Consider the following 27,103-nt stretch of genomic DNA (forward strand, 5'->3'; position numbering starts at 1 on the left):
ATGAGCTTCTGAAGTTAAGGTTGTTCTTTTCTGTCTAAGGGTACGTTCCCACAGGGCGTATACGCAGCGTATTTGACGCTGCGCAAAATTTATGGCAGCAGCGGGAAATACGCTGCGTATTCCTTGCTCTCTATACACACAGGACTTTCTGCCAGGCAGCCCTATGTGTGCAGTGAGTTTTGGAGGCGGAGCCGCGCGTCACAGACACGCCGGCACACGGGCCCCACCTCCAAAACTCACTACACACATAGGGCTGCCGGCAGAGAGCAAGGAATACGCAGCGTATTTCCCGCTGCTGCCGTAAAATTTGCGCAGCGTCAAATACGCTGCGTATACGCCCTGTGGGAACGCACCCTCAGTGCTCTCTGATGACACCTGTCTCGGGAAACGCACAGTTTAGAAGCAAATCCCGATAGCAAACCTCTTCTAAACTGGGCGGTTACAGAGACACGTGTCATCAGAGAGCACTTAGACATAGAAGAACAACCTTAACTTCAGAAGCTCATAAGTACTGAAAGGATTAAGATTTTTTAATAGAAGTAATTTACAAATCTGTTTAACTTTCTGGAGCCAGTTGATATATAAAAAAAAACGTTTTTTCCTGGAATACCCCTTTAATATCTCCTCAAATGTTTCCTCTTATTATATACTGTAATTCCTTTCATTCAGGTTCCTACAGTACAGAATCATCTGTAAATAACTATCCTGACTGACCGATCAATGATGGAGAGAGACAGAGACAAGATGGCCGACAGGATCATAAACCTCACCCTACAGATACTCTTCCGGCTTACTGGAGAGGTGAGGGATTCTGGGAGTGATGTCACATGACCTCATTCTTATCTATTTAATAACAGATGGATATGACTGGAGAGGTGAGGGATTCTGGGAGTGATGTCACATCACCTCATTCTTATCTATTTAATAACAGATGGATATGACTGGACAGGTGAGGGATTCTGGGAGTGATGTCACATGACCTCATTCTTATCTATGTAATAACAGATGGATATGACTGGAGAGGTGAGGGATTCTGGGAGTGATGTCACATGACCTCATTCTTATCTATTTAATAACAGATGGATATGACTGGACAGGTGAGGGATTCTGGGAGTGATGTCACATGACCTCATTCTTATTTCTATAATAACAGATGGATATGACTGGAGAGGTGAGGGATTCTGGGAGTGATGTCACATGACCTCATTCTTATCTATGTAATAACAGATGGATATGACTGGAGAGGTGAGGGATTCTGGGAGTGATGTCACATGACCTCATTCTTATCTATGTAATAGATGGATATGACTGGAGAGGTGAGGGATTCTGGGAGTGATGTCACATGACCTCATTCTTATCTATGTAATAACCGATGGATATGACTGGAGAGGTGAGGGATTCTGGGAGTGTATGTAGTGATATTAATGTGTCTCTCTATACACAGGATTACACAGTAGTGAAGAAGTCCTCTAGTGGGCGCTGTCGGGCCCCTGTGTGTGAAGGATGGGGAAGAACCCTGAGCCCAATCCTGGGGCCCCCACCTCACCCCCTGATACATGAGGAAATGGAGGAACAGAAGATCCTAGAACTTATCAACAAGATGATGGAGCTGCTGACTGGAGAGGTGACCCTGCTGGGAATGCTGGGACATTATACAGTAATGGAGGGGTCTGGTGATGACTGGAGAGGTGACACTGCTGGGACATTATACAGTAATGGAGGGGTCTGGTGATGACTGGAGAGGTGACACTGCTGGGACATTATACAGTAATGGAGGGGTCTGGTGATGACTGGAGAGGTGACACTGCTGGGACATTATACAGTAATGGGGGGGTCTGGTGATGACTGGAGAGGTGACACTGCTGGGACATTATACAGTAATGGAGGGGTCTGGTGATGACTGGAGAGGTGACACTGCTGGGAATGCTGGGACATTATACAGTAATGGAGGGGTCTGGTGATGACTGGAGAGGTGACACTGCTGGGAATGCTGGGACATTATACAGTAATGGAGGGGTCTGGTGATGACTGGAGAGGTGACACTGCTGGGACATTATACAGTAATGGAGGGGTCTGGTGATGACTGGAGAGGTGACACTGCTGGGACATTATACAGTAATGGAGGGGTCTGGTGATGACTGGAGAGGTGACACTGCTGGGACATTATACAGTAATGGAGGGGTCTGGTGATGACTGGAGAGGTGACCCTGCTGGGACATTATACAGTAATGGAGGGGTCTGGTGATGACTGGAGAGGTGACACTGCTGGGAATGCTGGGACATTATACAGTAATGGAGGGGTCTGGTGATGACTGGAGAGGTGACACTGCTGGGAATGCTGGGACATTATACAGTAATGGAGGGGTCTGGTGATGACTGGAGAGGTGACACTGCCGGAAATGCTGGGACATTATACAGTAATGGAGGGGTCTGGTGATGACTGGAGAGGTGACACTGCTGGGAATGCTGGGACATTATACAGTAATGGAGGGGTCTGGTGATGACTGGAGAGGTGACACTGCTGGGAATGCTGGGACATTATACAGTAATGGAGGGGTCTGGTGATGACTGGAGAGGTGACACTGCTGGGAATGCTGGGACATTATACAGTAATGGAGGGGTCTGGTGATGACTGGAGAGGTGACACTGCTGGGAATGCTGGGACATTATACAGTAATGGAGGGGTCTGGTGATGACTGGAGAGGTGACACTGCTGGGAATGCTGGGACATTATACAGTAATGGAGGGGTCTGGTGATGACTGGAGAGGTGACACTGCTGGGAATGCTGGGACATTATACAGTAACACCACTGGAGGGGTCGGGGTGATGACTGTATCATTGTGTGTCAGGTTCCTATAAGGTGTCAGGACGTGGCGGTGTATTTCTCCATGGAGGAGTGGGAGTATGTAGAAGGACACAAGGATCAGTACAAGGATCAGGTGATGATGGAGGATCAGCAGCCCCTCACATCAGCAGGTAATAGACATGACTATATACACACGTCCTCTCATTATTTGTATGTAAAGAATGAATTCAGTCTCTGTATGTGTTCCCTACAGTCAGATCCAGTAAGAGAACAGCAGCAGAGAGGTGTCCCCGTCCTCTTCTTCCACAGGATCAGGATCAGGTAGATGGAGATATTCCCTATGATCTGTAGAAGGGCTGTGAAGCTCTTGTGTTCAGTCTTGTTTTATCCTACAGTATTATATGCTTTATACTTGTGGAATGAGAAAGGTGGAGATGACAGGATAAAGCCGACCATAGACATTACATGTTGTCTGGATCTTCTCACAGTTTTCTGGCTATGGAGACTGCTGGTTGGAATAAGGAACCAACAGGTTGGATTTATACCCATCTGATCCTTTATTTCCCCCGAGACAAACCCCAGAGGTGTCTGGCAGGAGCTGATCTCCTCCACTGACACAACCTGAAGCCTGTCTAGCCATGGGGGATATACATGTGTATGAGGGTCCTGAGGTTATTGATCCATCATCTAATATCTATGTCCGGCTTCTAGGAGACCTTCAGCTATGGGGGCTCAGATAACTCTGCCTTTCATTTTTGTTCCTCGTGATAATTTATTATTCTTTCTGCTCATATAAAACATTCCAGGTGACTTCTACTTCCATCTGATACTTTAACTCTCTTTCTTTCACATCTTATGAATCAGGCAGAAGATCTGATCTGTATTAATGCTATAGACCTAAAGGAAGAAGAAGAGACAGATGTGAGCTGTAATGAGCAGTATAAGGAGTACATTCCTACAGGGAAAGATCCGATGTATATTAACGCTATAAACATAAAGGTAAAAGAAGAAGAGACAGATGTGAGCGGTGATGATCAGTATAAAGAGGACACTCCTACGGGGACATATCTAAATTATATTAATGCTATCAACATAAAGGTAAAAGAAGAAGAGACAGATGTGAGCGGTGATGAGCAGTATAAGGAGGACATTCTTACAGGTAACCACCCAGGTAAGAAGTAGCCACTAAATGCAGAGAAGAGGCAGAGATTCTACTCAGTCACCAACTGTAACAATTTTGTTGGGAAAGAATATATATACAGTGACCCCCCTCAACCTACGATGGCCCCGACATACGATAATTTCAGCATACGATGGTCTCTCAGAGGTCATATTGAAGGCAGCATCAACATACGATGCTTTTGTATGTCGGGGCCATCGCATAAACGGCTATCCGGCAGCACAGACTGCTTCAGCTGCCACCGGATAGCCGTTTACGGTGCCCCGTGTGGTCCGCTGAGGATCACTTACCTGTCCTCGGGGCTCCGGCGCGTCCTCTTCGGGATCCCCTGCATCGTCGGCGCTCTCCATCGTCGTCATCACGTATCTGCGCACACCGTCCCGTCATCCAATAGGAGCGGCGTGCGTAGCGACGTGATGGCGGCGACGGAGAGCGAGGATGCCGGGGAAGCAGAGGCCTTGCCGGAGCGTCGGGGACGCGGCGACAGCGATGGACGGCGACATCCAGGGCAGCGGTGACGAGTGGTGACGGTCCGGAGTGGCGGGGACAGCTGAGTACAACTTCCTCTAATAGTGGTCTACAACCTGCGGACCTCCAGATGTTGCAAAACTACATCACCCAGCATGCCCGGACAGCCAACGGCTGTCCGGGCATGCTGGGTGTTGTAGTTTTGCAACATCTGGAGGTCCGCAGGTTGTAGACCACTGTCCTATACTTGCACGGATCCCTCAACATACAATGGTTTCAACAAACGATGGTTCATTTGGAACGGATTCCCATCGTATGTTGAGGGACCACTGTATATGTTTTTTGGGATATCTAGGAAAGACTAATGTGTGTTTATAGCATTCTGTCTTGTGCTGAAAAATGCCACAGGCAGAGGAGTAGACAGGAAATGAATGGCAGGTGCTGCAACTTCACTGATAATGCTATACTCAGCAGCTATGGACGGATGCTGTGGAGTGCTGTGAAGGGAGGACATAGGCAGGGTAGGAGGACTATGATGTCGAGCCGAGGGAAAGCAATGCATTCTGGAAATTGTAGTACTGAGTAACTGCTCAACCAGGAAGTACAGGACTAACAAATAGATTTTGATGGTTTACAAATTGTGCAGACAACTAAGCAATGCTATATACTTCTGCAGTATTTCTGTGTGTGTTTTTTTTTTCTTGTTCTTTACCTTATGTTAGAGTAGCCCTTTAAAGTTATTTTACTCAGAAATAATAAAACTGTCTTATCCTTGGCAGATGACTGTACTGGGAGCTCAGAGGGACATTTCACATATTCAGATTATAAAGCAGATGATGATATCACACAAGATACATATGAAGAACATTCCATTATCCCAGATACACCCTCAGCCCTTCACAGACAAGATCTGTCATCTCATCCTGTTATACAGATGGTCGTTGAACGTGAAAGAATTCATACAGTGAAGAAGCCACTGTCATGCTCAGAATGTGGGAAATGTTTTACTCAGAAATCAAAGTATGTTGAACATCTGAGAACTCACACAGGAGAGAAGCCGTTTTCATGTTCAAGCTGTGGGAAATGTTTTATTTCAAAATCATATCTTCTTCAACATCAGAAATATCATACAGAAAAGAAACCATTTCCATGTTCAGAATGTGGGAAATGTTTTACCCTGAAATCGCACCTTGTTGAACATCAAAAAACTCACACAGGAGAGAAGCCATTTTCATGTGCAGAATGTGGGAAATGTTTTATTCGTAAATCAGACCTTGTTGTACATCAGAGAACTCACACAGGAGAGAAGCCATTTTCATGTTCAGAATGTGGGAAATGTTTTACTTCAAAAAAACTACTTACTAAACATCAAAAAACTCACACAGGGGAAAAGCCATTTTCATGCCCAGAATGTGGAAAGTGTTTTATTGCGAAATCAAACCTTGTTGAACATCAGAGAACCCACACAGGAGAGAAGCCATTTTCGTGCCAAGACTGTGGGAAATGTTTCACTCAGAAATCAGACCTTGTTAAACATCAGAGAATTCACACGGGGGAGAAGCCATTTTCATGCCCAGAATGTGGGAAATGTTGTACTCAGAAATCGGATCTTGTAAAACATCGGAGAATTCACACAGGGGAGAAGCCATTTTCGTGCACAGAATGTGAGAAAAGTTTTTTTTCCAAATCAAGTCTTCTTCAGCATCAAAAAACGCACACAGGGGAAAGACCATTTTCATGTTCAGTGTGCGGGAAATGTTTTGTTTGGAAATCAGATCTTGTTGTACATCAGAAAATTCACACAAGGTAGAAGCCATTTACGCGAGAAGCTTTACGGGTTGAAGCTGTGTTCTGAATGTGGGAAATGTTTTACTCAAACTGCATCTTCTAAAATACCTCAAGAAAATCATTACAAAGTCACAATATGTTTATATAGGCAGGTTTAGGAGACAGAGCAGTCCTCCTGTAAAAAACTGGAGTTAGTCTATGGGACCCCCGGTCCTGGTCCAATAATGTAGAGGTAAATGGAAGCGGCTGCAGCACACCAGAGTAGCACAAGGGAAGTTTTATTCTGGCTAAAGAATGAACGTTTCCTTGGTCTCACACCATCATTTTCAAGTCAAAGTACAGGTGATCCAAAGCAGTTTAAATAGACGTAGTCATGTGATCATTAGCATACAGTGGTCCCTCATGTTACGATATTAATTGGTTCTGGGACAACCATTGTATGTTGAAACCATTGTATGTTGACACCATAACTCTATGGAAACCTGGTAATTGGTTCTAAAGCCCCAAAATGTCATCCGAAAATAGGAAAAAGTGAGGATTAAAGAAAAATAAGTAGATAACTGATATAGATAAAGCAAATCCTTACATATAAATATAAGAAAGATCTGCTGGGAGCTGTAATCACTGTCTATGTCAGTGTTTTCCAAGCAGGGAGCCTCCAGCTGTTGCAAAACTACAACTCCCAGCATGCCCGGACAGCCAAAGGCTGTCCGGGCATGCTGGGAGTTGTAGTTTTGCAACAGCTGGGGGCACCCTGCTTGGGAAGCACTGGTATATGTAGAGGGCAGGATCTTCTTCAGGGTCCTGTACAGAACACGCAATGTCCTAAAAAAGTTACATGGAGTCGACCTCACCTGATGTCCAAAGGAACAGGTAACCCTGGTACAGGTAAAGTGTACAGAACATGTAATACCTCCCTGTACTGTAGGGGGCGCTACCAGACACCAGTCAGTGCATACACTTCAGTAATACAGGTAAAGAGTACAGAACATGTAATACCTCCCTGTACTGTAGGGGGCGCTACCAGACACCAGTCAGTGCATACACTTCAGTAATACAGGTAAAGAGTAGTACAGAACATGTAATACCTCCTTGTACTGTAGGGGGCACTACCAGACACCAGTCAGTGTATACACTTCAGTAATACAGGTAAAGAGTACAGAACATGTAATACCATCCTGTACTGTAGGGGGCGCTACCAGAAACCAGTCAGTGCATGCACTTCAGTAATACAGGTAAAGAGTAGTACAGAACATGTAATACCTCCCTGAACTGTAGGGGGCGCTACCAGACACCAGTCAGTGCATGTACTTTAGTAATACAGGTAAATAGTACAGAACATGTAATACCTCCCTGTACTGTAGGGGGCGCTACCAGACACCAGTCAGTGCATGCACTTCAGTAATACAGGTAAAGAGTAGTACAGAACATGTAATACCTCCCTGTACTGTAGGGGGCGCTACCAGACACCAGTCAGTGCATACACTTCAGTAATACAGGTAAAGTGTACAGAACATGTAATACCTCCCTGTACTGTAGGGGGCGCTACCAGACACCAGTCAGTGCATACACTTCAGTAATACAGGTAAAGAGTAGTACAGAACATGTAATACCTCCCTGTACTGTAGGGGGCGCTACCAGACACCAGTCAGTGCATACACTTCAGTAATACAGGTAAAGAGTAGTACAGAACATGTAATACCTCCCTGAACTGTAGGGGGCGCTACCAGACACCAGTCAGTGCATGTACTTTAGTAATACAGGTAAATAGTACAGAACATGTAATACCTCCCTGTACTGTAGGGGACGCTACCAGACACCAGTCAGTGCATACACTTCAGTAATACAGGTAAAGAGTAGTACAGAACATGTAATACCTCCCTGTACTGTAGGGTGTGCTACCAGACACCAGTCAGTGCATACACTTCAGTAATACAGGTAAAGAGTAGTACAGAACATGTAATACCTCCCTGTACTGTAGGGTGTGCTACCAGACACCAGTCAGTGCATACACTTCAGTAATACAGGTGTTTTACCAGTAAATTGTCCCTCCTGATTGGTCAGTTCTTCCGGCCATTGACATGTTTCGCAGATCTGGACTGTACATTGTATGTGGAGTCTGGTTTCAAGTTACAGTGGTCCAGAAAAGACCATTGTATGTTGAAACTATTGTATGTTGAGGCCATTGTAAGTTGAGGGATCACTGTATATAATCAATTAAAGTGACCAGTGCATAATAATATAAAATCCACATAAATAAGGGAAACAATAGGGGGACACAGTACAAGTATCCGACAGTGGTAAATAGTGAAAAATAAGTGCAAAGTGACAGTAATGAAATAAACATTAAAAACATCCGTAATATAAAGAATTGAAACAACTGACAATAATACAGACCTAATACTTTGGGCGGGAAGGAGTCGGGGCATATTCTTCTTACCAGCCTGAGTATGTAAACAAAAACAGCGTGCAGAAGATCCTCCACGAGTGCCGGAGTGCCACACACACGAGGACATTCATAGTGTGGGAAACGTACTAAAGGAAATAAAATACTCATACAATAGAAGTATACAAGTATATTACTAGTAAAATAAAGAATATGTAACAAAGAAATACAAATAAAATACAAATATTAAGAAAAAAATCTATATATATAAAACTCAATGTGTGTGTGTATGTTCCAGCATCACGTCCAAACATGAAACTTGGCCACATGTTACTTATATGTCAACAACAAACATAGGATAGGTGATTTAACCCTTACTCTCCCCCATTTGCCAGGGGCGGGGCTTATGTTTAAAGTCCCATACAAGTCTATGGGAAATATATGTTACTGCATAACTTCCAAACGGCTGGAGATATTTTGATAATACTTGGTCACATGTTACTTATATGTCCACTTAAAATATAGGATAGTTAATTTAACACTTAACTATCCCCGACCCCTATGTGAGGGTCGGGGTTTTTGTTTAAAGTCCCATGCAAATCAATGGGAAATGTATGTTCCCACATAACTTCCGTACGGCTGGAGATATTTCAATACCTGGTACACATATTATGGGTCGGGATATGAGGACGGGATGGGAGGACGGGATGGGAGGACGGGATGGGAGGACGGGATGGGAGGACGGGATAAGAGGTTGGGATAGGAGGACAGGATAGGGGGTTGAGATAGGAGGACGGTATAGGAGATCGGGATATCAGGATGGGATAGGAGGTCGGGATAGGTGGCCGGGATAGGAGGACGGGATAGGGGGTCGACATAGGAGGGCGGGATAGGAGGTGCACATAGGAGGTCGAGATAGGAGGACGGAATAGAAGGTCAGCATATGAGGATGGGATAGAAGGTCAGGATATGAGGATGGGATAGAAGGTCAGCATATGAGGATGGGATAGAAGGTCAGGATATGAGGATGGGATAGAAGGTCAGCATATGAGGATGGGATAGAAGGTCAGGATATGAGGATGGGATAGAAGGTCAGGATATGAGGATGGGATAGAAGGTCAGGATATGAGGATGGGATAGAAGGTCAGGATATGAGGATGGGATAGAAGGTCAGGATATGAGGATGGGATAGAAGGTCAGCATATGAGGATGGGATAGAAGGTCAGCATATGAGGATGGGATAGAAGGTCAGGATATGAGGATGGGATAGAAGGTCAGGATATGAGGATGGGATAGAAGGTCAGGATATGAGGATGGGATAGAAGGTCAGCATATGAGGATGGGATAGAAGGTCAGCATATGAGGATGGGATAGAAGGTCAGCATATGAGGATGGGATAGAAGGTCAGGATATGAGGACGGGATAGAAGGTCAGCATATGAGGACGGGATAGAAGGTCAGGATATGAGGACGGGATAGAAGGTCAGCATATGAGGACGGGATAGAAGGTCAGCATATAAGGACGGGATAGAAGGTCAGGATATGAGGATGGGATAGAAGGTCAGCATATGAGGATGGGATAGAAGGTCAGGATATGAGGATGGGATAGAAGGTCAGGATATGGGGTTGGGATATGACAACAATATATGAGGACAGGATATGAAGTCAAAAGCTCATCAGCTCACTTGAGAAACACAGTGGAAATGAATGAGGTTATTAATAGCATATGAGAAGCCCCAGTGAGGAAAATAACGTTTCCATCTTCATGGGAAAGAGAATTTTACCGGATAGAAAATATTCAGGCTGTTCGGTTTTACCATTGGTCCTTCCTTCACCCCATGAAGAGAAAGAAAAACGAGAACAAATTCATCTTCGGTGAATGTTAGGATCACAATGCATAAAAAAAAGCTTAATCATACTGGGGCAATGCAGGAATTCGTACCGAACCACAACCTATGCATGATAGATCTGAGAAGTCACGGTAAAGTCGCCATTAACCCCTTAAGGACCAAGACCATTTTCACCTTAAAGGTGTACTCTGTTCCCGAACAGGTGGAGGCGGCGCCGGGAGCTCGTGACGTCATAGCCCCTCCCCTCCTGACATCACAACCCCGCCCCTTCAATGCAAGTCTATGGGGGTGATGCTGTCACGCCCCCCTCCCATAGACTTGCATTGAGGAGGCGGGGTGTGACGTCATGAGGGGGCATGGCTATGGCGTCACGAGCTCCCGACTCTTGCATTCGGAACAGTTTGTTCCAAACGCGGAGCACCCCTTTTATGTCGACTTTACCGTGACTTCTCATATATATATATATATATATATATATATATAATGCAGTGTTCAGAGGGACCGGCTTTCTTCGCGATATTATATATACGTCATTCTGATCATGTGACTATTGATCAGGTTAAAGTATAGGATAATCACGGAAGCGCCGAGAGGATCTTCTGCACGCTGTTTTTGTTTACATACTCAGGCTGGTAAGAAGAATATGCCCCGACTCCTTCCCGCCCAAAGTATTAGGTCTGTATTATTGTCAGTTGTTTAAATTCTAAATATTACGGATGTTTTTAATGTTTATTTCATTACTGTCACTTTGCACTTATTTTTCACTATTTACCACTGTCGGATACTTGTACCGTGTCCCCTATTGTTTCCCTTATTTATGTGTTTTTTTATATTATTATGCACTGGTCACTTTAATTGAATATTATATATGCTAATGATCTGATCACATGACTATTGTCTACTTAAACTTCTTTGGATCACTTGCCCTTTGTTTCTGTGGTCTCACACCACCATTTTCAAGTCATTGTAAATTTTTTAGCTGGAATAAAACTACATTTTTGCTACTCTGGTGTGCTGCAGTCACTTCCATATTAAATTAAAAAAATATATTTTATATATATATATATATATATATATATATATATATATATATATATATATATAGGCATCCAGGTGCCTAAAATATTTCACATATCTAATTGAGACCAATATATGGAGGGTGGGATTTGACCACTAACTCATAGGCTACCAATAGGCAGCCCAAAAAGACCCTTTCTTCCCATATATCAAAAAAGTGTGAAATTAAAAGTGCAATCTTTATTATATTAGGTCCGCACTTAACAATAGTGTTTTAAAATTTGGAGCACCATATAGTCCTACTTATATATATGTATATAGATTGACCATCCGGTCTATTGGAATGAATACACTCTGAAGCGAAGACGAGGTGCCTGCAGAACACCAACATTCATCGCTATGTAGGACAAGGAACTCAAAGTTAAAAACAATTTAACATAGCCCCCCTCGACATGTTTCACTGCCTCAGCTCACGAACTTCTCGGCTTGGCAGTTGATGACTTATCCTGCATAAATTAGTTCAGCTTTCCGGTGCTCCCGTGGGCTGGAAAAGGTGGATACAGTCCTAAGAGACTCTTTCCTAGGACTGTATCCACCTTTTCCAGCCCACCGGAGCACCTTAAAGCTGAACTCATTTATGCAGGATAAGCCATCAACTGCCGAGCCGAGAAGTTCGTGACGAATCGAATTTACTGTAAATTCGCTCATCTCTACTCACAATCATGGCGGCGCGTAAATGTACGTCATGGTGCGTTAAGTACCACGTCACCATGACGTCCATTTACATCCATTGTCATTAAGGGGTTAAAAGGCTGTCCAGTGGGCAGAAAAGGACCTACCTCTTCCGTTTCCCGGTACTCCACTTTGCAAAACTTCAACTCCCAGCATGCCCGGACAGCCGTTGGCTGTCCGGGCATGCTGGGAGTTGAAGTTTTGCAACATCTGGAGGGCCACAGTTTGAGACCACTGAGGTCTGAACTCTTCTGCTTCTTGTACAACCCCTTTAAGGGTGAGGGGGGGGGGGGGGGGGTCACATATAGCATAAAAACACTGCGTATTTAAAACAAAAGGAGAAAAAAAGCTGATATACTAAAATGCAGTGCACAACAATATTCTGTATAAAATATTAATCTTTATTAGCAAAAAAAAAATATACAAAAAGACAATGGGGGAGATTTATCAAAACCTGTCCAGAGGAAAAGTTGCCCAGTTGCCCATAGCAACCAATCAGATCACTGCTTTCATTTTTAACAAGGCCTCTGGAAAATGAAAGCAGCGATCTGATTGGTTGCTATGGGCAACTCAGCAACTTTTCCTCTGGACAGGTTTTGATGAATCTCCCCCTATGCGATTAAAAACAATAACAATTGCTCTAACCAGAGCGACCTACAAAAACATGAGGGAAGGATAGATCCACCCTGAAGAGGGGCACATGTATATAAATAGTAGGCAGTCCAAAACCCCAACACGTGTAAACCATATATGTGGCAGTAAAAAAAACAATACCTAGTGTATAGAATCAAATGATACAGTATAACATTAGAGATGAGCGAACTTACAGTAAATTCGATTCGTCACGAACTTCTCGGCTCGGCAGTTGATGACTTTTCCTGCGTAAATTAGTTCAGCCTTCAGGTGCTCCGGTGGGTGGATACATTACTAGGAAAGAGTCTCCTAGGACTGTATCCACCTTTTCCAGCCCACCGGAGCACCTGAAAGCTGAACTAATTTATGCAGGAAAAGTCATCAACTGCCGAGCCGAGAAGTTCGTGACGAATCGAATTTACTGTAAGTTCGCTCATCTCTATATAACATCAAAGCAGGGATCAACTGATTATCGGTTTGGCCGATATTCACGATTTTGGACATTATCGGTATCGGCAATTACCTTGCCGATATGCCGATAATGCACCCCCCCCCGGCCAGATACCGCCGCTGCCCCATTGCCTCCCCCATCCCCGATTTTATAATTACCCGTTCTTGGGGTCCGCGCTACTTCTGGCTCCTGCGGCGTCCTGCGCTATTGCTGTGCGCAGCGCAATGACGAGTGAAGTCCTCAACGCGACCTCACCGTCAGTGCACACAGTGACAGCTCAGGACGCCGCCGGAGCCAGAAGTAGCTGGGACCCCGGGAACAGGTAATTATATAATGGGGATGGGAGAGGCAATGGGGCAGCGGCGGTGGTTGGACTCGGGACCGGCAGGGGGAGAGAAGCTGGCGGCGGTCTCTGGCCAGAGGATAGGCAGCATCAGTGGTGGTTGGACTAGGGAGGACCCCAGGACAGAAAGGGGGAGAGAAGCGGGAGGCAGCGGTGGTCTCTGGCCCTGCAAAAGCCACCCACTTTAAATCATTGACCAACAGCGGCTTCTGTGGGGCCGGGGGGGTTTGGGGTGTTTAGCCAATAACATACCGGAATATCGGTATAAATTATCGGCTATCGGCCTCATAGTTCACAGATTATCGGTATTGGTCCTAAAAAAAAAATCTATATCGGTCGATCCCTACATCAAAGCAAAGTAATACTGCCCTATAGTTTATACACAGAGTGGACTGGCTATGCTACAGAGCAAAAATATAGCAATAAATGTAATAGTAAAACCTAACAGCAAACCAGTGCAGGATACCAGACGCAGGTATGAACAGATCACAACATGATAAGCTACAAACGGGGTGAAGTCTGTCACAGTCAGTTTAGCCCTGCATCAAATTGTCAAAGTCCACCATAAGTCCCAGCAAGCCTTGTGGTCTCTGAAGTCACTGGTCACCTCCTTGGGCCTAGACAAGCTGTATAGACTGTTACATCTGTCTGACTCAGTAAAGCAGCCGCTGTTCCGTAACTTGGCGTCAGTTATTATTTGCCCCCGCGCCTAGCAGGGATTCAGCGGCATACCTTCCAGTGGTGTAGAGGTAAAGCTACGCCCTGGCATCACGAACACAAGGGGTTAATACCATCTGCCCCTAGGGTAATTCAATCTGCCCTCATCACACCCCTCACCATCTCTACTGTGTACACATACAGCTCAGCTACATGTACATTACACATATACAGCTCTACTGTGTACACATACAGCTCAGCTACATGTACATTACACATATACAGCTCTACTGTGTACACATACAGCTCAGCTACATGTCCATTACACATATACAGCTCTACTGTGTACCCATACAGCTCAGCTACATGTCCATTACACATATACAGCTCTACTGTGTACACATACAGCTCAGCTACATGTCCATTACACATATACAGCTCTACTGTGTACACATACAGCTCAGCTACATGCACATTACACATATACAGCTCTACTGTGTACACATACAGCTCAGCTACATGCACATTACACATATACAGCTCTACTGTGTACACATACAGCTCAGCTACATGTACATTACACATATACAGCTCTACTGTGTACACATACAGCTCAGCTACATGTACATTACACATATACAGCTCTACTGTGTACACATACAGCTCAGCTACATGTACATTACACATACAGCTCTACTGTGTACACATACAGCTCAGCTACATGTACATTACACATATACAGCTCTACTGTGTACACATACAGCTCAGCTACATGTACATTACACATATACAGCTCTACTGTGTACACATACAGCTCAGCTACATGTACATTACACATATACAGCTCTACTGTGTACACATACAGCTCAGCTACATGTACATTACACATACAGCTCTACTGTGTACACATACAGCTCAGCTACATGCACATTACACATATACAGCTCTACTGTGTACACATACAGCTCAGCTACATGCACATTACACATATACAGCTCTACTGTGTACACATACAGCTCAGCTACATGCACATTACACATATACAGCTCTACTGTGTACACATACAGCTCAGCTACATGCACATTACACATATACAGCTCTACTGTGTACACATACAGCTCAGCTACATGCACATTACACATATACAGCTCTACTGTGTACACATACAGCTCAGCTACATGCACATTACACATATACAGCTCTACTGTGTACACATACAGCTCAGCTACATGTACATTACACATATACAGCTCTACTGTGTACACATACAGCTCAGCTACATGTACATTACACATATACAGCTCTACTGTGTACACATACAGCTCAGCTACATGTACATTACACATATACAGCTCTACTGTGTACACATACAGCTCAGCTACATGTACATTACACATATACAGCTCTACTGTGTACACATACAGCTCAGCTACATGTACATTACACATATACAGCTCTACTGTGTACACATACAGCTCAGCTACATGTACATTACACATATACAGCTCTACTGTGTACACATACAGCTCAGCTACATGTACATTACACATATACAGCTCTACTGTGTACACATACAGCTCAGCTACATGTACATTACACATATACAGCTCTACTGTGTACACATACAGCTCAGCTACATGTACATTACACATATACAGCTCTACTGTGTACACATACAGCTCAGCTACATGTACATTACACATATACAGCTCTACTGTGTACACATACAGCTCAGCTACATGTACATTACACATATACAGCTCTACTGTGTACACATACAGCTCAGCTACATGTACATTACACATATACAGCTCTACTGTGTACACATACAGCTCAGCTACATGTACATTACACATATACAGCTCTACTGTGTACACATACAGCTCAGCTACATGTACATTACACATATACAGCTCTACTGTGTACACATACAGCTCAGCTACATGTACATTACACATATACAGCTCTACTGTGTACACATACAGCTCAGCTACATGTACATTACACATATACAGCTCTACTGTGTACACATACAGCTCAGCTACATGTACATTACACATATACAGCTCTACTGTGTACACATACAGCTCAGCTACATGTACATTACACATATACAGCACTACTGTGTACACATACAGCTCAGCTACATGCACATTACACATATACAGCTCTACTGTGTACACATACAGCTCAGCTACATGCACATTACACATATACAGCTCAGCTACATGTACATTACACATATACAGCTCTACTGTGTACACACAGCTCAGCTACATGTACATTACACATATACAGCTCTACTGTGTACACACAGCTCAGCTACATGTACATTACACATATACAGCTCTACTGTGTACACACAGCTCAGCTACATGTACATTACACATATACAGCTCTACTGTGTACACATACAGCTCAGCTACATGTACATTACACGTATACAGCTCTACTGTGTACACACAGCTCAGCTACATGCACATTACACGTATACAGCTCTACTGTGTACACACAGCTCAGCTACATGCACATTACACGTATACAGCTCTACTGTGTACACATACAGCTCAGCTACATGCACATTACACATATACAGCTCTACTGTGTACACATACAGCTCAGCTACATGCACATTACACATATACAGCTCTACTGTGTACACATACAGCTCAGCTACATGCACATTACACATATACAGCTCTACTGTGTACACACAGCTCAGCTACATGCACATTACACGTATACAGCTCTACTGTGTACACATACAGCTCAGCTACATGTACATTACACATATACAGCTCTACTGTGTACACATACAGCTCAGCTACATGCACATTACACACAGCTCTGCTGCAGACATATATAACACACACATACACAGCTCTGCACCACGCACATCACACACACACAGCTCTGCTGCATACACATAACTTCAGCTCATCCAGCAGCGATCACAACCAGCACAGCAGAGTCCTGCATACACTGAGCAGATGAGCCTAGAGCAGCAGCCCCTGATCATGTGACTCCTCCTCCTCTTTCTCCATGTGACTGATCACATGACTGTGACATCATGGCAGGTGGTGTAAGCACAGGGTAAGTACACGGCTCTGTACAGTCTGCAGGTGGAGGTATGTGTGTGTGGTCATCAGGAGGGGTGGGGGAGGGGACAGCACCATTAACCCATTCAGGACCTGCTCTTTATTTCTCCATTGACCATCACATGACCCAGAACTCTTTCATATCTTTTATCTTCTTTGTTTTGTCTCCTCTTCTTCCCTTCAGGTTTCTCCAACCCAGGATCCTCTGCTGACATCTTCTATATAAGAGAAGTTTCCTGATCAACCATGGAGAGAGACAGGAACAAGATGGCCGACAGGATAATAGACCTCACCCTACAGATACTCTTCCGGCTTACTGGAGAGGTGAGGGATTCTGGGAGTGATGTCACATGACCTCATTCTTATCTATGTAATAGATGGATATGACTGGAGAGGTGAGGGATTCTGGGAGTGATGTCACATGACCTCATTCTTATCTATGTAATAGATGGATATGACTGGAGAGGTGAGGGATTCTGGGAGTGATGTCACATGACCTCATTCTTATCTATGTAATTACAGATGGATATGACTGGAGAGGTGAGGGATTCTGGGAGTGATGTCACATGACCTCATTCTTATCTATGTAATAACAGATGGATATGACTGGAGAGGTGAGGGATTCTGGGAGTGATGTCACATGACCTCATTCTTATCTATGTAATAGATGGATATGACTGGAGAGGTGAGGGATTCTGGGAGTGATGTCACATGACCTCATTCTTATCTATGTAATTACAGATGGATATGACTGGAGAGGTGAGGGATTCTGGGAGTGATGTCACATGACCTCATTCTTATCTATGTAATAACAGATGGATATGACTGGAGAGGTGAGGGATTCTGGGAGTGATGTCACATGACCTTATTCTTATCTATGTAATAACAGATGGATATGACTGGAGAGGTGAGGGATTCTGGGAGTGATGTCACATGACCTCATTCTTATCTATGTAATAACAGATGGATATGACTGGAGAGGTGAGGGATTCTGGGAGTGATGTCACATGACCTCATTCTTATCTATGTAATAACAGATGGATATGACTGGAGAGGTGAGGGATTCTGGGAGAGATGTCACATGACCTCATTGTTATCTATGTAATAACAGATGGATATGACTGGAGAGGTGAGGGATTCTGGGAATGTATGTAGTGATATTAATGTGTCTCTCCATACACAGGATTACACAGTAGTGAAGAAGTCCTCTAGTGGGCGCTGTCGGGCCCCTGTGTGTGAAGGATGGGGAAGAACCCTGAGCCCAATCCCGGGGCCCCCACCTCACCCCCTGATACATGAGGAAATGGATGAACAGAAGATCCTAGAACTGATCAACAAGATGATGGAGCTGCTGACTGGAGAGGTGGGAATGCTGGGACATTATACAGTAATGGAGGGGTCTGGTGATGACTGGAGAGGTGACACTGCTGGGACATTATACAGTAATGGAGGAGTCTGGTGATGACTGGAGAGGTGACACTGCTGGGAATGCTGGGACATTATACAGTAATGGAGGGGTCTGGTGATGACTGGAGAGGTGACACTGCTGGGAATGCTGGGACATTATACAGTAATGGAGGGGTCTGGTGATGACTGGAGAGGTGACACTGCTGGGAATGCTGGGACATTATACAGTAATGGAGGGGTCTGGTGATGACTGGAGAGGTGACCCTGCTGGGAATGCTGGGACATTATACAGTAATGGAGGGGTCTGGTGATGACTGGAGAGGTGACACTGCTGGGAATGCTGGGACATTATACAGTAATGGAGGGGTCTGGTGATGACTGGAGAGGTGACACTGCTGGGAATGCTGGGACATTATACAGTAATGGAGGGGTCTGGTGATGACTGGAGAGGTGACACTGCTGGGACATTATACAGTAATGGAGGGGTCTGGTGATGACTGTAGAGGTGACCCTGCTGGGACATTATACAGTAATGGAGGGGTCTGGTGATGACTGGAGAGGTGACACTGCTGGGACATTATACAGTAATGGAGGGGTCTGGTGATGACTGGAGAGGTGACACTGCTGGGAATGCTGGGACATTATACAGTAATGGAGGGGTCTGGTGATGACTGGAGAGGTGACACTGCTGGGAATGCTGGGACATTATACAGTAATGGAGGGGTCTGGTGATGACTGGAGAGGTGACACTGCTGGGACATTATACAGTAATGGAGGGGTCTGGTGATGACTGGAGAGGTGACACTGCTGGGAATGCTGGGACATTATACAGTAATGGAGGGGTCTGGTGATGACTGGAGAGGTGACACTGCTGGGACATTATACAGTAATGGAGGGGTCTGGTGATGACTGGAGAGGTGACACTGCTGGGACATTATACAGTAATGGAGGGGTCTGGTGATGACTGGAGAGGTGACACTGCTGGGACATTATACAGTAATGGAGGGGTCTGGTGATGACTGGAGAGGTGACACTGCTGGGAATGCTGGGACATTATACAGTAATGGAGGGGTCTGGTGATGACTGGAGAGGTGACACTGCTGGGAATGCTGGGACATTATACAGTAATGGAGGGGTCTGGTGATGACTGGAGAGGTGACACTGCTGGGAATGCTGGGACATTATACAGTAATGGAGGGGTCTGGTGATGACTGGAGAGGTGACCCTGCTGGGAATGCTGGGACATTATACAGTAATGGAGGGGTCTGGTGATGACTGGAGAGGTGACACTGCTGGGAATGCTGGGACATTATACAGTAATGGAGGGGTCTGGTGATGACTGGAGAGGTGACACTGCTGGGAATGCTGGGACATTATACAGTAATGGAGGGTCTGGTGATGACTGGAGAGGTGACACTGCTGGGAATGCTGGGACATTATACAGTAATGGAGGGGTCTGGTGATGACTGGAGAGGTTACACTGCTGGGACATTATACAGTAATGGAGGGGTCTGGTGATGACTGGAGAGGAGACACTGCTGGGAATGCTGGGACATTATACAGTAATGGAGGGGTCTGGTGATGACTGGAGAGGTGACCCTGCTGGGAATGCTGGGACATTATACAGTAATGGAGGGATCTGGTGATGACTGGAGAGGTGACACTGCTGGGAATGCTGGGACATTATACAGTAATGGAGGGGTCTGGTGATGACTGGAGAGGTGACACTGCTGGGAATGATGGGACATTATACAGTAATGGAGGGGTCTGGTGATGACTGGAGAGGTGACACTGCTGGGACATTATACAGTAATGGAGGGGTCTGGTGATGACTGGAGAGGTGACACTGCTGGGAATGCTGGGACATTATACAGTAATGGAGGGTCTGGTGATGACTGGAGAGGTGACACTACTGGGAATGCTGGGACATTATACAGTAATGGAGGGGTCTGGTGATGACTGGAGAGGTGACACTGCTGGGACATTATACAGTAATGGAGGGGTCTGGTGATGACTGGAGAGGTGACACTGCTGGGAATGCTGGGACATTATACAGTAATGGAGGGGTCTGGTGATGACTGGAGAGGTGACACTGCTGGGAATGCTGGGACATTATACAGTAATGGAGGGGTCTGGTGCTGACTGGAGAGGTGACCCTGCTGGGAATGCTGGGACATTATACAGTAATGGAGGGGTCTGGTGATGACTGGAGAGGTGACACTGCTGGGACATTATACAGTAATGGAGGGGTCTGGTGATGACTAGAGAGGTGACACTGCTGGGAATGCTGGGACATTATACAGTAATGGAGGGGTCTGGTGATGACTGGAGAGGTGACACTGCTGGGAATGCTGGGACATTATACAGTAATGGAGGGGTCTGGTGATGACTGGAGAGGTGACACTGCTGGGAATGCTGGGACATTATACAGTAATGGAGGGGTCTGGTGATGACTGGAGAGGTGACACTGCTGGGAATGCTGGGACATTATACAGTAATGGAGGGGTCTGGTGATGACTGGAGAGGTGACACTGCTGGGACATTATACAGTAATGGAGGGGTCTGGTGATGACTGGAGAGGTGACACTGCTGGGAATGCTGGGACATTATACAGTAATGGAGGGGTCTGGTGATGACTGGAGAGGTGACACTGCTGGGAATGCTGGGACATTATACAGTAATGGAGGGGTCTGGTGATGACTGGAGAGGTGACACTGCTGGGAATGCTGGGACATTATACAGTAATGGAGGGGTCTGGTGATGACTGGAGAGGTGACACTGCTGGGAATGCTGGGACATTATACAGTAATGGAGGGTCTGGTGATGACTGGAGAGGTGACACTGCTGGGAATGCTGGGACATTATACAGTAATGGAGGGGTGTGGTGATGACTGGAGAGGTGACACTGCTGGGAATGCTGGGACATTATACAGTAATGGAGGGGTCTGGTGATGACTGGAGAGGTGACACTGCTGGGAATGCTGGGACATTATACAGTAATGGAGGGGTCTGGTGATGACTGGAGAGGTGACACTGCTGGGACATTATACAGTAATGGAGGGGTCTGGTGATGACTGGAGAGGTGACACTGCTGGGACATTATACAGTAATGGAGGGGTCTGGTGATGACTGGAGAGGTGACACTGCTGGGAATGCTGGGACATTATACAGTAATGGAGGGGTCTGGTGATGACTGGAGAGGTGACACTGCTGGGACATTATACAGTAATGGAGGGGTCTGGTGATGACTGGAGAGGTGACACTGCTGGGAATGCTGGGACATTATACAGTAATGGAGGGGTCTGGTGATGACTGGAGAGGTGACACTGCTGGGAATGCTGGGACATTATACAGTAATGGAGGGGTCTGGTGATGACTGGAGAGGTGACACTGCTGGGAATGCTGGGACATTATACAGTAATGGAGGGGTCTGGTGATGACTGGAAAGGTGACCCTGCTGGGAATGCTGGGACATTATACAGTAATGGGGGGTCTGGTGATGACTGGAAAGGTGACCCTGCTGGGAATGCTGGGACATTATACAGTAATGGAGGGGTCTGGTGATGACTGGAGAGGTGACCCTGCTGGGAATGCTGGGACATTATACAGTAATGGAGGGGTCTGGTGATGACTGGAGAGGTGACACTGCTGGGAATGCTGGGACATTATACAGTAATGGAGGGGTCTGGTGATGACTGGAGAGGTGACACTGCTGGGACATTATACAGTAATGGAGGGGTCTGGTGATGACTGGAGAGGTGACACTGCTGGGACATTATACAGTAATGGAGGGGTCTGGTGATGACTGGAGAGGTGACACTGCTGGGAATGCTGGGACATTATACAGTAATGGAGGGGTCTGGTGATGACTGGAGAGGTGACACTGCTGGGAATGCTGGGACATTATACAGTAATGGAGGGGTCTGGTGATGACTGGAGAGGTGACACTGCTGGGAATGCTGGGACATTATACAGTAATGGAGGGGTCTGGTGATGACTGGAGAGGTGACACTGCTGGGACATTATACAGTAATGGAGGGGTCTGGTGATGACTGGAGAGGAGACACTGCTGGGAATGCTGGGACATTATACAGTAATGGAGGGGTCTGGTGATGACTGGAGAGGTGACCCTGCTGGGAATGCTGGGACATTATACAGTAATGGAGGGATCTGGTGATGACTGGAGAGGTGACACTGCTGGGAATGCTGGGACATTATACAGTAATGGAGGGGTCTGGTGATGACTGGAGAGGTGACACTGCTGGGAATGCTGGGACATTATACAGTAATGGAGGGGTCTGGTGATGACTGGAGAGGTGACACTGCTGGGAATGCTGGGACATTATACAGTAATGGAGGGGTCTGGTGATGACTGGAGAGGTGACACTGCTGGGAATGCTGGGACATTATACAGTAATGGAGGGGTCTGGTGCTGACTGGAGAGGAGACACTGCTGGGACATTATACAGTAATGGAGGGGTCTGCTGCTGACTGGAGAGGTGACCCTGCTGGGAATGCTGGGACATTATACAGTAATGGAGGGGTCTGGTGATGACTGGAGAGGTGACACGGCTGGGAATGCTGGGATATTATACAGTAATGGAGGGGTCTGGTGATGACTGGAGAGGTGACACTGCTGGGAATGCTGGGACATTATACAGTAATGGAGGGGTCTGGTGATGACTGGAGAGGTGACACTGCTGGGACATTATACAGTAATGGAGGGGTCTGGTGATGACTGGAGAGGTGACCCTGCTGGAATTCTGGGACATTATACAGTAATGGAGGGGTCTGGTGATGACTGAGAGGTGACACTGCTGGGACATTATACAGTAATGGAGGGGTCTGGTGATGACTGGAGAGGTGACACTGCTGGGAATGCTGGGACATTATACAGTAATGGAGGGGTCTGGTGATGACTGGAGAGGTGACACTGCTGGGAATGCTGGGACATTATACAGTAATGGAGGGGTCTGGTGATGACTGGAGAGGAGACACTGCTGGAATGCTGGGACATTATACAGTAATGGAGGGGTCTGGTGATGACTGGAGAGGAGACACTGCTGGGAATGCTGGGACATTATACAGTAATGGAGGGGTCTGGTGATGACTGGAGAGGTGACACTGCTGGTGACATTATACAGTAATGGAGGGGTCTGGTGATGACTGGAGAGGTGACACTGCTGGGAATGCTGGGACATTATACAGTAATGGAGGGGTCTGGTGATGACTGGAGAGGTGACACTGCTGGGACATTATACAGTAATGGAGGGGTCTGGTGATGACTGGAGAGGTGACACTGCTGGGAATGCTGGGACATTATACAGTAATGGAGGGGTCTGGTGATGACTGGAGAGGTGACACTGCTGGGACATTATACAGTAATGGAGGGGTCTGGTGATGACTGGAGAGGTGACACTGCTGGGACATTATACAGTAATGGAGGGGTCTGGTGATGACTGGAGAGGTGACACTGCTGGGAATGCTGGGACATTATACAGTAATGGAGGCGTCTGGTGATGACTGGAGAGGTGACACTGCTGGGAATGCTGGGACATTATACAGTAATGGAGGGGTCTGGTGATGACTGGAGAGGTGACACTGCTGGGAATGCTGGGACATTATACAGTAATGGAGGGGTCTGGTGCTGACTGGAGAGGTGACACTGCTGGGACATTATACAGTAATGGAGGGGTCTGGTGATGACTGGAGAGGTGACACTGCTGGGAATGCTGGGACATTATACAGTAATGGAGGGGTCTGGTGATGACTGGAGAGGTGACACTGCTGGGAATGCTGGGACATTATACAGTAATGGAGGGGTCTGGTGATGACTGGAGAGGTGACACTGCTGGGAATGCTGGGATATACAGTAATGGAGGGGTCTGGTGATGACTGGAGAGGTGACACTGCTGGGAATGCTGGGACATTATACAGTAATGGAGGGGTCTGGTGATGACTGGAGAGGTGACACTGCTGGGACATTATACAGTAATGGAGGGGTCTGGTGATGACTGGAGAGGTGACCCTGCTGGGAATGCTGGGGACATTATACAGTAATGGAGGGGTCTGGTGATGACTGGAGAGGTGACACTGCTGGGAATGCTGGGACATTATACAGTAATGGAGGGGTCTGGTGATGACTGGAGAGGTGACACTGCTGGGACATTATACAGTAATGGAGGGGTCTGGTGATGACTAGAGAGGTGACACTGCTGGGAATGCTGGGACATTATACAGTAATGGAGGGGTCTGGTGATGACTGGAGAGGTGACACTGCTGGGAATGCTGGGACATTATACAGTAATGGAGGGGTCTGGTGATGACTGGAGAGGTGACACTGCTGGGACATTATACAGTAATGAAGGGGTCTGGTGATGACTGGAGAGGTGACACTGCTGGGAATGCTGGGACATTATACAGTAATGGAGGGGTCTGGTGATGACTGGAGAGGTGACCCTGCTGGGAATGCTGGGACATTATACAGTAATGGAGGGGTCTGGTGATGACTGGAGAGGAGACACTGCTGGGAATGCTGGGACATTATACAGTAATGGAGGGGTCTGATGATGACTGGAGAGGTGACCCTGCTGGAATGCTGGGACATTATACAGTAATGGAGGGATCTGGTGATGACTGGAGAGGTGACACTGCTGGGAATGCTGGGACATTATACAGTAATGGAGGGGTCTGGTGATGACTGGAGAGGTGACACTGCTGGGACATTATACAGTAATGGAGGGGTCTGGTGATGACTGGAGAGGTGACACTGCTGGGACATTATACAGTAATGGAGGGGTCTGGTGATGACTGGAGAGGTGACACTGCTGGGAATGCTGGGACATTATACAGTAATGGAGGGATCTGGTGATGACTGGAGAGGTGACACTGCTGGGAATGCTGGGATATTATACAGTAATGGAGGGGTCTGGTGATGACTGGAGAGGTGACACTGCTGGGAATGCTGGGACATTATACAGTAATGGAGGGGTCTGGTGATGACTGGAGAGGTGACACTGCTGGGACATTATACAGTAATGGAGGGGTCTGGTGATGACTAGAGAGGTGACACTGCTGGGAATGCTGGGACATTATACAGTAATGGAGGGGTCTGGTGATGACTGGAGAGGTGACACTGCTGGGAATGCTGGGACATTATACAGTAATGGAGGGGTCTGGTGATGACTGGAGAGGAGACACTGCTGGGAATGCTGGGACATTATACAGTAATGGAGGGGTCTGGTGATGACTGGAGAGGTGACCCTGCTGGGAATGCTGGGACATTATACAGTAATGGAGGGGTCTGGTGATGACTGGAGAGGAGACACTGCTGGGAATGCTGGACATTATACAGTAATGGAGGGGTCTGGTGATGACTGGAGAGGAGACACTGCTGGGAATGCTGGGACATTATACAGTAATGGAGGGGTCTGGTGATGACTGGAGAGGTGACACTGCTGGAATGCTGGGACATTATACAGTAATGGAGGGGTCTGGTGATGACTGGAGAGGTGACCCTGCTGGGAATGCTGGGACATTATACAGTAATGGAGGGGTCTGGTGATGACTGGAGAGGTGACACTGCTGGGACATTATACAGTAATGGAGGGGTCTGGTGATGACTGTAGAGGTGACCCTGCTGGGAATGCTGGGACATTATACAGTAATGGAGGGGTCTGGTGATGACTGGAGAGGTGACACTGCTGGGACATTATACAGTAATGGAGGGGTCTGGTGATGACTGGAGAGGTGACACTGCTGGGAATGCTGGGACATTATACAGTAATGGAGGGGGTCTGGTGATAACTGGAGAGGTGACACTGCTGGGACATTATACAGTAATGGAGGGGTCTGGTGATGACTGAGAGGTTGACACTGCTGGGACATTATACAGTAATGGAGGGGTCTGGTGATGACTGAGAGGTGACACTGCTGGGAATGCTGGGACATTATACAGTAATGGAGGGGTCTGGTGCTGACTGGAGAGGTGACCCTGCTGGGAATGCTGGGACATTATACAGTAATGGAGGGTCTGGTGATGACTGGAGAGGTGACACTGCTGGGAATGCTGGGACATTATACAGTAATGGAGGGGTCTGGTGATGACTGGAGAGGTGACACTGCTGGAATGCTGGGACATTATACAGTAATGGAGGGGTCTGGTGATGACTGGAGAGGTGACACTGCTGGAATGCTGGACATTATACAGTAATGGAGGGGTCTGGTGCTGACTGGAGAGGTGACCCTGCTGGGAATGCTGGGACATTATACAGTAATGGAGGGGTCT

The 27,103-nt window shown here is 46.4% G+C and overlaps 1 protein-coding gene across 1 annotated transcript in view; it reads left to right on the forward strand.

The window, feature by feature from the left end:
• Positions 1-669: 669 nt before the first annotated feature.
• The window catches only part of LOC130295739 (zinc finger protein 850-like), a 60,203-nt gene continuing 33,769 nt past the window's right edge, over positions 670-27,103 (forward strand). The window contains exons 1-7 of the mRNA XM_056546837.1: positions 670-801; positions 1,445-1,624; positions 2,851-2,977; positions 3,061-3,128; positions 3,672-3,978; positions 5,235-6,262; positions 18,599-18,772. Of these exons, the coding sequence (XP_056402812.1) occupies positions 721-801; positions 1,445-1,624; positions 2,851-2,977; positions 3,061-3,128; positions 3,672-3,978; positions 5,235-6,262; positions 18,599-18,772 (1,965 nt within the window). The 5' untranslated portion in view covers positions 670-720. The remainder of the gene's footprint in view (positions 802-1,444; positions 1,625-2,850; positions 2,978-3,060; positions 3,129-3,671; positions 3,979-5,234; positions 6,263-18,598; positions 18,773-27,103) is intronic.

Source organism: Hyla sarda, chromosome 1, assembly GCF_029499605.1.
Source record: "Hyla sarda isolate aHylSar1 chromosome 1, aHylSar1.hap1, whole genome shotgun sequence".
Classification (NCBI taxonomy): domain Eukaryota; kingdom Metazoa; phylum Chordata; class Amphibia; order Anura; family Hylidae; genus Hyla; species Hyla sarda.